The 13,726-nt window shown below is 39.7% G+C and overlaps 1 protein-coding gene across 1 annotated transcript in view; it reads left to right on the top strand.

Moving 5' to 3' along the window:
• Slc16a14 (solute carrier family 16 member 14) overlaps positions 1 to 11,949 on the top strand; it is a 30,360-nt gene extending 18,411 nt beyond the window's left edge. The window contains exon 5 of the mRNA XM_046439794.2: positions 8,900 to 11,949. Within this exon, the coding sequence (XP_046295750.1) occupies positions 8,900 to 9,051 (152 nt within the window). The 3' untranslated portion in view covers positions 9,052 to 11,949. The remainder of the gene's footprint in view (positions 1 to 8,899) is intronic.
• The last annotated feature ends 1,777 nt before the right edge of the window (positions 11,950 to 13,726 follow it).

The following is a 13,726-nucleotide window of genomic DNA, read 5'->3' as shown; positions in this document are numbered from 1 at the left end:
AGGATCTGGATGATATTGAGATGATGTCCCTGCAATCTTCTTGGCCTTTTCCTCATGCTAGTTGCCTCATGATCACACAATAGTTTCTGTAACTCCAGCCACTGCATCATCATTTGTAACAGAGAGGGGGAAGGAGGAGAGCAGGCTCAGTCCTAGCAGAATTTTACTTACATCTGGTTGGCTAGAACTGCAGGGAGCTGGAAATTGAAGTATTTCACTTTTCAGAAATCTGTTCAAGAGCAAAAAGAAAATAATTGGAATTGGAGGTTGGATCATTCAACCAGGGGCACCTACAGGAATGTTAAATATCCACTGAAGGATGTTCGTGGTAACTGCTCTACTCTCGATCCTTCAGAAATATCTTATATGGAAGTGGAAACTGCTGGTGGTGGTTCTTTGCATGATGCAGGGGTACTTTCCGTTTCTACTGATCAGTCTGGGTTTATTTTTATGCCCTCACATGTCAACAGCAGCATCACAACAAAGCATGAGGTGCACCGTGATTCATGATCAACGCTGAGGCACGGAAGCTTGCCGGCATGCTTTCCTTATCCAGTTCCATGTTCGCATCCTTCTCAACCACGTGCATCCCCAAGGGCCACCTTCTGTGGACAAAAAGGAGTTGCAAGCAGAGGACAGGGAGTTCTGCCCAACCCCCAGTCATCAGGCCTTATCTCAGCCTCCTTCCAGTTCCTCCCCAGAAGCAGATTCTGTAGCAGAATATGTTCCATTCTGCCATGTGATTCCACCACGCATGATATTCATGGTTGAGAACCCCCAGGAGAGCACAGCAGATTGCCAGGCCGGGGCTCCAGAGCCAGTGTTCCCATGGGCTCTCTAGGCCAGCAACACCGCCTTCTCAGATTTGTGGGTTTCCTCTCCTCCCACTGAATCCATGCACTACCTAACGGTGAGTGGCATTCGCTGGCCACTGCGCTGTGTTTAATTCATTGGCTTTTCAGGCCGAGAAGCCGATGTTGCAATGAGACACCAACCCAGCATTTATGCACCATAGGGTCGGGGTGACTGGCGACATGAGTGACTAAATAACCACATTAGATTCTTGCTAGAAATTCAAAATGGGCCAGAAATTGCTGCTTAGCTGGGTGTGCTGCAAGGAAAATTACTTGTTCACACATTATTCTTTTTTTTTTTTTTAAATGGGTTCAGAAATAAGTGTTTCCCACTTCCCGGAGAATTTTCTACTGGCATTAAAAATTCTGGTATAATTTAGTACCATGTTAGACAATCACACATTTTCACTTAAGAAAAGAATGTACAGTCCAAGATACTGCACAGACATTTCAACCGTGTCATTAGGTAACGCCAGCTTCTTGATCTAATTCATGTTATCATATTGCTGAACATTCGCTTCATCTCCTCTGAGGTGTGATGTTAGCAGATACTTTCTAGATGTTTCTAGCATATACAGTCAAGCAAAACTCAGCCACCAGCTTTGGCTGAACAACGGTCTATACATATCTTCTCCCTGCACGTGCAGTCGTTAATAACTCAACGATCATTTGCAATATTTTATACCATAGCTGGGAACATTTTTTGATAAGAAAAACAGCTATAGCTTCTCATCTGAAAAGTGAATGAAGTTTACCAGGGAACCAGATTTTATCTTGAAGCTGTTGATTTGAATTAATGGTCAGATAAGGATTGCCAGAATCCCAAGTTCAAATCAAGGAACTGAGATATGACCTCTGAAGAGGTGGTGGAGGACGAATGAGGCCAACAGCTTGCCACATCTTCTCCAGGAATGAGTGTCCTCGTGTGCTGGGGGCGAAAGCTCATGATTAAGTACTGTTTTGCATCTGGCTGAGTTTGAGTTCAAAATTAGCAGAAATATTAAAATGTTATTTAGAAATAAATCCTAAGGGCAGATTGGAGAAAACCCATGGGATTAATTGAACATAAAATTGAGGACTATTCCTACAATTTGCACCATGTTACATTGTTTGGTAAAACTGGGTGCACCTTAAAAAAAAACTGACAGTTTTGAAACTTGGGGCATGCAAAGATGCTTTCACAAACACTAACAGTTTGAGGGGACAAATGCAAGATTTAAAAAAAATAATAATTCAACTTGAGGCTATAACATTATGTAATATAATTAACAGACATTTTCTATATTCTGTAGAAAAAAAGATGAGGGATGGGCAAAGGGAATGGGATCCTAGTATATTTTCAGAGTAGTGGTGTTTATGCAAATCTTCTGCTCTCCACCACTGAAGGGAAACATGTACAGATAAGGAGCCAAGAGAAATTCATTGGCAACTCCACAAAATTCAGATGGTTGTTGCTGACGAGTAAGCACAGGGCAGCAGGGTGGAGAGGGAGACGGGGCCACATCACAGAACCCTGGAGCTTATGATCAACCATTTCAAACAACAAAGGTGATGAACAGCCTGAAAGAAGGACAAATTCATTTTCCAACCAGGTGGGATTTTGTCCTATTTCTGAAGTTCGTGGTAGCAGCAGTCAGAGTTCAAATTGTTTCAGCTGTCAGTATTTGTCACTTGGAAACATCATTTCCATGTTCCATCACTTGACCATAGGAAAAGCAAGGACTTAACTACTTAGACGACAAGGCCAACTTTCATCAGGGATGAGTAGACTATAAGACCCTCAGATTTTGACTTTTTCGGGGAATTGCTGGGGATCAAACCCAGGGCTTTGTGCATGCAAAGCATGTGCTCTACCTCCAAGCTACATCCACATCCTGAGTTTCCTAGATTGTAGATTGCAGGTAGTCCCATCATATCCTCTCCTTGTAGACACAGACCCCTCTGCCTCACATGCAGGTGACCTATTCATTTCACCATATTCTCAGTTGTCCCCTGTTGCCAACTGCAGAAGTTGGGTGTGTTTTTATGCTAATGTCTATATGTCTTTCAGACTCAACTCTGAAGCTGAATCATTATTTTTGGATTATATGTTTAATTTTTTTTGTTCTTCTTGTCTCAGATTGCAGATTAAGGAAAGATGACAAGGTATTTTACTAAGCCACATCTGAAGAATGTGATATTTTTTTCTGTCCTATTTTTATATCAAATAACAAATTTAAAAACTTGATGAGCTTTTAAAATATATCCAGAATTCATAGTATTTATCTCAAGAAAAGAAAGATTGTGTATTTTTTTTTTTAATTTTTTAATATTTATTTCTAAGTTTTCGGCGGACACAACATCTTTGTTTGTATGTGGTGCTGAGGATCGAACCCGGGCCGCACGCATGCCAGGCGAGCGCGCTACCGCTTGAGCCACATCCCCAGCCCAAGATTGTGTATTTTTATGGTATTGTTTGCTTTTCTTTATGATGCCTTGACTGACACCTATAAGCAGATAATCAAGGCTTATTAATTATTTACTTGATACAATAAACAGATACAGGTAACTATCAAACGTCCAAGGGACTGATTTATACTATATTGCTTTTGTGTGGTTGATTGTTGGAGGGTGAAGGTTACGTTGCACTTATGCATACATTTGCCAATTAGATGCTTTTTAAAGGTATTTTTGAAAAGCATCCAAGAGTATGTTCAGTCATTAAATCATTTATGGGGCTGGGGGTGTGGCTCAGTGGTACAGCCCTTGCCTGGCATGCATGAGGCCCTAGGTTCCAACCCCAGCACTGAAAAAAAATCTTTATCTTTTTTTTTTTTTTTTAAGTTTTTGCTAACCAATACAATTACCAAAATGGAAAAAGTGAGTAATCAAAATTTGTGCTTTACCGTAAGTAAAATTTATGGTGTAGCTAAGTCTTAGTTTGCATAGTTGACTTTGTTAGATCAGTGGCTTGAGACTGACTCTCAGAATTAATCACTCAAGTAAAAAAAATATATTTCACAGTTTCCAAGATACATTTCTTTTTCACATTTTAGCATCTCTGAAATTAGAATGTATTTTAAAAGTCCTAAGAAAGCATTGAGCCATATCCTCACTACCACTTATTGTTCTTTGTATTCTTAATAGCTGCCATTCTGACTGGAGTGAAATGAAATCTTAGAATAGTTTGGATTTGCATTTCTTTAATTGCTAGATGTTAAACATTTTTTCATATATTTGTTGATTGATTATATAACATCTTCTGAGAAGTGTCTGTTCAGTTTCTTGGCCCATTTATTGATTTTTTTTTCTGGTGTTAAGATTTCTGAGTGTTTTATATATCCTAGAGATTAGTGCTCTAAATGATGTGCGTGTGGTGAAAATTTGCTTCCATTCTGTAGATTTACCTGATTGTTTCTTTTGCTGAGAAGAAGCATTTCATTTGAATCCATCCCATTTATTAATTCTTGATTTTAATTCTTGCACTATAGGAGTCTTATTAAGGAAGTCGGAACCTGTTCTGACATATGATGGAAATTTGGACCTACTTTTTCTTCTATTAGGTACAGGGTGTCTGGTTTAATTCCTAGGTCCTTGATCCACTTGGAGTTGAATTTTGTGCATGGTGAGAGATAGAGTTTTAGTTTCATTTTGTTGCATATGGATTTCCAGTTTTCCCAGCACCATTTGTTAAAGAGGCTATCTTTTCTCCAATATATGTTTTTAGTGCCTTTGTATAATATAACTGTAATTATGTGGGTTAGTCTCTGTGTCCTCTATTCTGTACCATTGGTCTACAAGTCTATTTTGGTGCCAATACCATGCTGTTTTTGTTACTATTGCTCTGTAGTATAGTTTAAGGCCTGGTATAGTGATGCCTCCTGCTTCACTCTTCTTGCCAAGGATTGCTTTAGCTACTCTAGGTCTCTTATTTTTCCAGATGAGTTTCATGACTGCTTTTCCTATTCTATGAGGAATATCATTGGGATTTTGATTGGAAATGCATTAAATCTGTATAGTGCTTTTGGTAGTATGGTCATTTTGACAATATTAATTCTGCTTGTCCAAGAACAAGGGAGATCTTCCTACCTTCTAAGGTCTTTTTTATTTTCTTTCTTTAGCATTCTGTGGTTTTCATTGTAGAGGTCTTTCACCTCTTTTGTTGATTTCCAAGTTTTTTTTTGTTTTTTTTTTGGAACCTATTGTAAATGGAGCAGTTTTCCTAGTTTCTCTTTCAGAGGATTTGTTATTGATGTACAGAAATGACTTTGATTTTGGGGTGTTGATTTTATAACCTGCTACCTTGCTGAATTCATTTATTAGTTCTAGAAGTTTCCTGGTGGAATTTTTTGGGTCTTCTAGGTATAAGATCATATTGTCAGCAAATAGTGCTAATTTGATTTCTTCTTTTCCTATCCATATCCCTTTAATTTCTTTCATCTGTCTGATTGCTCCAGCTAGAGTTTCAAGAACTATGTTAAATAGAAGTGGTGAAAGAGGACATCCCTGTCTAGTTTTTAGAGGGAATGTTTTCAATTTATCTCCATTTAGAATGATGTTGGCCTGGAGCTTAGCATAGATAGCCTTTATGATGTTGAGATATGTTCCTGATATCCCTAGTTTTCCTAGTGTTTTGAACGTGAAGGTGTGCTGTATTTTGTCAAATGCTTTTTTTTTTTTTGCATCTATTAAGATGATCATATGAGTCTTATGTTTAAGTCTATTGATGTAATGAATTACATTTATTGATTTCTGTACATTGAACCAACCTTTTATCCCTGGGATGAACCCCACTTGATCATGGTGCACTATTTTTTTAACATGTTTTTGGATTCAATTTGCCAGAATTTTATTGAGAATTTTTGCATCTATGTTCATTAGAAATATTGGTCTGAAGTTTTCTTTCTTTGATGTACCTTTGTCTGGTTTTGGAATCAGGGTGATATTGGCCTCATATAATGAGTTTGGAAGTGTTCCCTCTTTTTCCATTTCACAAAATAATTTGAGGAGCATTGGTATTAGTTCTTCTTTAAAGGTCTTGTGGAACTCAGCTGTGTATCTATCCAGTCCTGGGCTTTTCTTGGTTGGTAGGCTACCGTTGGTGTCTTCTATTTCACTGCTTGAAATTGATCCGTTTAAATTGTGTATATCATCCTAATTCAGTTTGGGCAAATCACATGACTCTAGAAATTTGTCAGTGCCTTCAATATTTTTTTTATTTTATTGGAGTACAAATTTTCAAAATAATTTCTAATTATCTTCTGTATTTCTATAGTGTACATTGTGATATTTCCTTTTTTATCACGCATATTAGTAATTTGAGTTTTCTCTCTCCTTCTCTTCATTAACATGACTAAGCATTTATCAATCTCATTTATTTCTTCAAAAAAATAACTTTTTGTTTTCTCAATTTTTTCAATCATTTATTTTGTTTCAATTTTATTGAAACGTATGCTAGGCATTTTCACTATAATTGGCCTTGGTGTGTGGATCTGTTGTGATTTTGTACTTTTGGTGTCCTTATATAAGCCTCTTGTATTTGATTCCCTGATTCATTCTTCATATTTGGAAATTTTTTCTGCTATTATTTCACTGTTCATTTCTTTGCTTTGGAAATCTATGCCTTCCTCTATCCCAATAATTCTTAAATTTGGTCTTTTTAGGCTTTCCATTATTAATGAATGTTCTGCTCATGGTTTTTTACCATCTTCACCGTGTGGTCAACATTCTTTTCAAGATTATATATTTTGTCTTTATTGTCTGGTCCTGTCTTCCAAGTGATCTAATCTGTTGGTGATGATTTGTATTGAGCTTTTAATTTGATTTATTGTTTCTTTCATTTCAAGGATTTGTTTTTTTTCAGAACCTCTATCTCCTTATTAAAGTAATGTTTTGCTTCCTGCATTTGCTTATGTAGCTCTTTATCGAAATAATCTTTTGCTGCCTGTATTTGCTCTCTTATATCATCCTTTAATTCACAGAACATTTTAATTATGGACATCCTGACCTCCTTCTCTGTCATTTCTTCTGTTGTGCTGGCCATGGATTCTCATAATGCAGTATCTTGATTTGTTTGGGGCACTTTCTTCCCTTGTTTTTTCATGTGGTTCGTGTCTTTCCTCCTAGCACTGTGCAGCTGAGGTGTCACCGTTTTTTTACCCTATAGGCTTACAGTACCCCTGCAGAGTTCCAATATCTCTCCTTTGAGGGGGAGAACAATGTAAACAGATCTCAGTACAAATAACATACACCCTTAATCCAAATAGCTGCTATTAAGACATTTACAGTTTGGGCACAATATACAGAAATGGTTCAATTATTATCTACAACATAAATAGTAGGTTTGCAAAATGGTCTACAGTTTCTGATGGTGGACAAAGAACCAGGGTGAAGTGTAGGATGAGATGTTGCGTGGGTAGGAGGTGAGGATATAGAGTCATTAGATCTTAGGAACCTGTGAAAGAGGGATCTAAAGAAGTTGGTTAGTAGCAGGAAAAGAGAGAGGAAGCGATTTTGGGGAGACAAGAAAGTGGGAAGGCAATGGAGTATATAAAACAAACACACGTAAATATTAAGAAAAATTTTAAAATGTAAAAATAGGAGATGAAAGAATGTACAACACAACTGTAATATACTATTCAGACGTCCCAGTCCTCGGTACCCTAATTCATGCAAAGTATTTAGTTTCACAAATGTTGGGGATGTGAGGGTGGGAGAATAGAGTGGGAGAAGGAAAAAACCTCGAAGGAAGATACAAGGATCGTTCCTGTTGGAGGCCAGTATCTTTCCTGCTTCCCTTCTCATCCAATAGGGGGGGTTGTCTGCTGTTTGCTGGTATCTGCACCCTCAGCCTGGTGAAGGTTACCAGGGTGGAGGGTTGGTCTTGGGTGTGGAGCTCCTGGAAGTGGGGTATAGCACCTGCCTGTCCCCAATGAGAGACTGCACCCCAAGCATCTCCTTTGGGGCCCACTCGTGAAATGTGGGTGCCTGGTCTTATCTCCTTATATCCCTGTAGACCTTACAATTCCTGGTCTCTAATTTAGTTTCTAAACTGTATCTCACCCACCCGCTCCCTTTCGACTTCCCAGTCAGGAACCTTCTCTCCCGAGGTCTTGGGGGCTGCGCTCTGGGGGCTGTGCGCCTGTTGCCGAGAGCTGTTTTGTACTAGGCAGTCACTGTGCCGGGTAGCAGCTGCCGGGGAGAGAGGGCAGTTGGGGTCTCTCGGTATCTGCCCAGCTGGTGTACCAAACTGGGAGTTGCCCCAACTAAAGATGGCAACGAAGGTGACCCAGGGTGGAGGTGGCTGCTTGCAGCAATGGGGTGTTGGGTCAGGCGGGGCTGGGAGGCAGCGCTGGGCGATGTGTTCAGAGATGCGGCTCTGTGGTGTGCAGTGTTACGGCTGAGGGCTGTCTCCAGACCCTGTGTGATGTCCCAGGTGCAGGCAGGCTACCATGTGTAGGTGATATGGCAGTGGCTGCAGAGTTGTCCCAAGACGGAGGCAACTGGGGGAGCCTCACTTTGGTAGATAGATGCCCTGCGTGGGAGCAGCTGTCGGGGGTCCTCTGATCACTCGCAGAGAAACAGTAGTCCCACTACTTGAATCCCAGGTCATGGGGTGACACCGTATGCAGCCTCCCTCTAGCTCGCCATCTTGGATCAAAATGTTTCTAGATTCACTTTTAACTGTGGGCTTTGACCAGGCTGCAGGTTCACCTGAGGGCAGCGAGCCAGGGGGGTGTCCTCAGGGGCCAGCAGCCACAAGTCCCCAAGTGATTCAACCAATAAGCACAGTCATCCGCAGGCACTGGAAAGACTGACTTGTATAGCGAGCTCTTAAAAATGGCTAAATGAGGGCTGAGGGTGGGTAGCCTAGCAGCGGAGCACTTACCTAGCACGTGCCAGCCCCAGCTCCAAAAATAATTACGATGATGATGATAATTAATAATAATAGCAATTAATCAATCCCTATATTTATTGCAGTGGCAATAAATAAATGCCTGTTTTATGTTCTTGAGTTTTTATTCTATCAACCGTTATACTGAATATGATCTTTTTTTGTTTTGTAGGGTGGATCTTCGACATCACACAAAAATATGATTTTTCCTTCTATATATGTGGTTTGCTTTACATGGTAGGAATACTCTTCTTACTCATCCAACCATGTATTCAAATTATAGAACAATCCAGAAGAAAATACATAGATGGTGCACATGCTTAGTGTCATGTGATTTCAGGTCGGATTTCATTTGTGGTACTCATGCCTACCTCGCTTGGTTGCTGTGAGGAGCCTGTGAGGAGCCTGTGACCGGGGGAAGAGCTTTGTAAATGCCATTGTCATTACTTTTTTCGAGTAGCACTGCCTCTGCTTCCAGGCATTGCTGGAGGGTATTAAGGACTACATGTTTAAAGAAGATGGTGTTTACAGCTTATTGAATAATAGGTACAAATGCCCTCATAAAAACTACTCTCTCTTCTCATTCATTGGGACTAGGATTTTAGATGCGAAGACAGGGGATAAGAGCTTTTCAACTCATCTATTTCTTTGCAAGGTGTAACTGAAGCATCTGTATGTCTCCAGAAAGGGTGTGGATAGGTGAGTCTCGAGCCCAAGAATACGACTGGATTCAGAAATTAATTATAGGGAGTTATTGATCTACCAGTAGAATACAAAGACAGGCTCCAATACAGTTTAGTACAATTAAAGAATGAATTCTACAGCGAGGAAGTACGATTTATAAATCTTCCCATAAGAGGCAGCATTGGCCATCAATTCTAATTCAGTTATTCAGTATTAAAAGACGGTTCGGTGATGAGCTGAATAAGGCCGAACCTCAACAAGCAGATACGGTGAATGATTTCCTTAGCAGAAGCTGCATTTGTGCACACCACCATTGAATCAAGGGCTATGATTCAGGCACTTTTATTCATATCACTGGGCTGTCAGATTATGAGCATGACCTGTGGCCTTGAACACTTTTTTTCTGAGTTTCTCCTGCCCAACAAATAGAATAGAGAACTAATTGCTGATTAACATATAAAATCGGTGATTTAATCACTTGTTAAGCATGCTGCTGAATCCAAAACACCAGCCTGTCAAGTTGTGAGGGAGATGAATAGAACGCCCTTGGATGACTGTGCACCTGACGCTGGAGTGGTGGTGACAAGTGGCCGTCCCCGGTGCCTCTCACTGATCTGTAGATCATTCACTTGCCTGAGCTGGGCACAGTTTTAAAAATAGTTCTCTGCATTGATTTCATACACAAGATGACTGTGTATGAATAATGCCCTCCTTTATCTGAGATGTCTATTTTTCTAAGCCAAACATTTTTCAGACTGCAGAATGTTTCTTCCGAGAATCATTTTGAAATTTCTGGCTACCTTACTTGTTTACACATACCTTAAAACTATGGAAATTTCTACTTCTGTGGCTGGGGTGTACCTCATGGGCAGAGCGCTTGCCTAGTAAGTACAAGGCCTTGGGTTTGATCCCCAGCACTGCAGAACATAAATAAATAAATTTCTACTCGCAATTTTCTCATCACACAAAATCAGTCCTTTAATATCATTGGCAGTGTCTTGGGTCATATTTTTTCTAAAATGAATACATCTGATTTTCAATTATCCTTGGTGATTAGAAACAGGAATGCTACTACAGTTTGGAATCACCGAATGCTACCCCATGCCTAATTAGCCAGCAGTTGTGTTGTGCTCTACCAACCCTCCAAGCTGTTAAGTGATTAAATGGACAAGTTTCCTTTGGTTTCATCTCCATTATTTCCTACTACAATGTCTAGCAGGAGGCTTATGTACTGAAAGAACCACCAAAATAACAGGGATAACAAAAGGCAGCTAATAGGAGAAGCAAAAGCATGGCTGACCGACACACTTGATATCCCCTCTAGTGATCTGAGAATGGCATGGGAATTACCATAGATAACAATTTGCACGCCATCCTCCTTTGGCTTAGCACCACCACCCATTTGTTATTACAGCTTTGGCTGCTGTTACAGAAGCTCACCCTCTCTGTTTTGATCTGGTAATCATAAAAGCTGAGGCAATGCTATATATGTACATGTGTATTTACCCTAAAATTAGGATAACTAGATTGAAAAACATGCTGTGTGTTTAAAACCACATTACTTACATTTTTCTGACAACACCAAACTAACAAGAGGCAGTGTTAAATCTTCTGAATGGTGCTATAGCCCACGCGTCCAGATGTTCACACTTCGAGTGGTGGACTCGAAGTTGTGACCTTTTTAATCCAGTGACCCAGCTGTAATTACTCCAAGTTAGACCTGCTCACATTCGGTTTGCACACTCATTGGTTAACTGACTGTATTCATGGAAGTGGTGACTCCTACCAAAGCAGCAGATGTTCCCATGTTACAAAACTGGAGAAAGACCTGCTTGCAATATTCATGTTGATATCAGAATATTAATCAAGAATTACAGCAAATCTCTCCTACTGATGTTACTCTACACAGTTCTTTGAAGACACTATGAAGGGTTAATTGTATATTTATTTCATGTGCTTTATAGTTTTCCCCTTACATGCCCACGTGACTTTCATTTACATATAACTAAATAAAATTTGTCCTCATTAAAGATGGTTGGTGAGTTTTCATATAAAATCTCTGTTCTTTTGTTCTCAATGGGAATATTCCTAAAATGAAGCTGAGACTAATTATCTGTTTGGCTCTTTCACCTGCAACTGTGCTTCTTCAGACCTGGTCACAGAACCTCCTGGAAAGAATCACCTAGGATGTTGCTGTGTTGAGTCTGTTTATATGTAAGTTTAAAAAATTAAATCTAACTTTAAAAAAAACAGAAAAATAAGTAAAATAGATAATGTTAAGCAGGTTCTAGCAAATTTGAAAGAATAAAAACATATGTTCATGCAAAGACTTTATTAAAAAGTATCTTTGTTCAAATGGTAAACTTAAAATACAGCTATTGCATTTCTGAAGTTTTTATCTCTTACATATGAACAGACATGAATGAAGATATTTTGTCTTATTTCTTTTAAATAAAAAATTGGAAACAATTTACATGTTCCCAATAGGAAACAAAATATAGTGCTTAGTAAAATTTTGCAATTATTTGAAAAAAAAAAGACCAGTCTATATATGGAATTGGGAAGCAGTCTTCAAGATATCCTTGCTAAAATAAAATTTAAAAAAAAGCAAAATAGAGCAATATGCCTTTTGGTTTTATTTATTTGTTGGTTTATTTTGCAGTACTAGGGGTTGAACCCAGGGACTCATAATCATAAGGACTACGTATGTTTAAGGAAGATGGTGTTTACAGCTTATTAAATAATAGGTACAAATGCCCTCATAAAAACTACTCTCTCTCCTCATTCATTGGGACTAGGATTTTAGATACAGAGACAGCCTGAGCAATATGTTTAGTATGTTTCCAATTCCAAATCCAACTAGGGATTGAACCCAGGGGTGCTCTGCCACTGAACTACATCCCCAGCCTTCTTATATTTTATTTTGAGAAGTTCTCACTAAGTCATTGAGGCTGGCCTCAAACTTGTAATCCTCCTGTCTCAGCTTCCCGAGTTGATGGATTTATAGGCCTGTGCCACCCCATCCAGCTCCAATTATAGTTTTATTAGCAACAAAAAGATCACTCATACACACATAGGCTTATATACGTGTAGAACAGAACATTTCTTGATGGAGGGGACAAGAAAACTAGTAGTGGTTGGCTCTAGGAAAGAAAATTTGGAGGCTGGGTGGGTCTTTTTTCTTATGCACATAATGTCTTTTTAACTTAAAACTTGTATCCAAAATAATTTTAAATGCAGATTTGGGGTCCTACTTAAAACCAAGAGGATTGGAAACTTACTGAGTGGGACCAATAAATCTGCTGTTTGGATAAGTTTATCAGCCAATTCTTAACACACACTAAAACTGGAAGCCCACCCTTTTAGTCAGTTTTGGGTGGCTCTGATCAAAAGACCTGATAAGAACTACTTAGAGGAGAAAAAGCTTTTTGTTATAGTTGTTCGTTTGTTTTAAGGAAAAGTTTATTTTGGCTGACAGCTTCAGAGGTTGAGTCCATGGGCAGCTGACTCCGTAGCTCTGGCCCCAAATGAGGCAGGACGCCATGGTGGATGGCCATAGAGAGGAAGGCAGCCACCAGGAGGCAGAGACTCGGTCACCAAGGACAAAATGTAGATCCCAAGCACAGCCCCAGTGACCTGCTTCTTCCAGCCACAGCCTGCCTGCCTACAGTTTAGTCCATATCAGTGGATCAATCCACTGATTAGGTTATAATTCTTGTAATCTAATTATTCACCTCAGAACATTTCTGCATTGTCTCACACATGAGCTTTTGGGGGACATTTTGGTTTTGAATATTTGTCTTGACTATCATTTCCTTTTATGCAGCATCTGGCCAACTGCTATCCGTGGAGCACTTTTATTCTACTACAAAGGCTCTCAGCTCTGTCCTTTTCCAACAGAAAACGTAAGCTGGGCTCTTATAGGCACAAAGCAGGTTGATGCGTAGTCCCGCCCTCAACAGTCTGCCTGCCCAAGTAAGCTGCTACCACCGCCCACCAAGAGTGTCCCTGATCCCAGAGCTGAGGGAAATGGGTTTTGTAACCTGTTCCAGTGAAATTGTCACGGGTGATATACAAGATGCAGAGAAAGAAAAAAAAAATTGAAGAACTATCACTAGGAATGACCACTTGTCAAAGAACAGACTTGGTCAGAAGTCTCCCTAACACTCTTAAAAACCAACAGGGTGGTGGCCCACACCTGTAATCCCAGCATCTCAGGAGGCGAGACAGGAAGCAACCAGACTCAGCAACCCAGCAAGATCCTGTCTATAAATAAAATGGGCTGCAGATGTGGCTCAGTGGTTAAGTGACCCTG

Source organism: Marmota monax, unplaced genomic scaffold, assembly GCF_021218885.2.
Source record: "Marmota monax isolate L192 unplaced genomic scaffold, Marmota_monax_Labrador192_F-V1.1 WCK01_AAM20220418_F8-fsc00041, whole genome shotgun sequence".
In the NCBI taxonomy this organism is placed as follows: Eukaryota; Metazoa; Chordata; class Mammalia; order Rodentia; family Sciuridae; genus Marmota; species Marmota monax.
The sequence above is the reverse complement of the archived record's forward strand: the minus strand, read 5'-3'. Positions and strand labels throughout refer to the sequence as shown.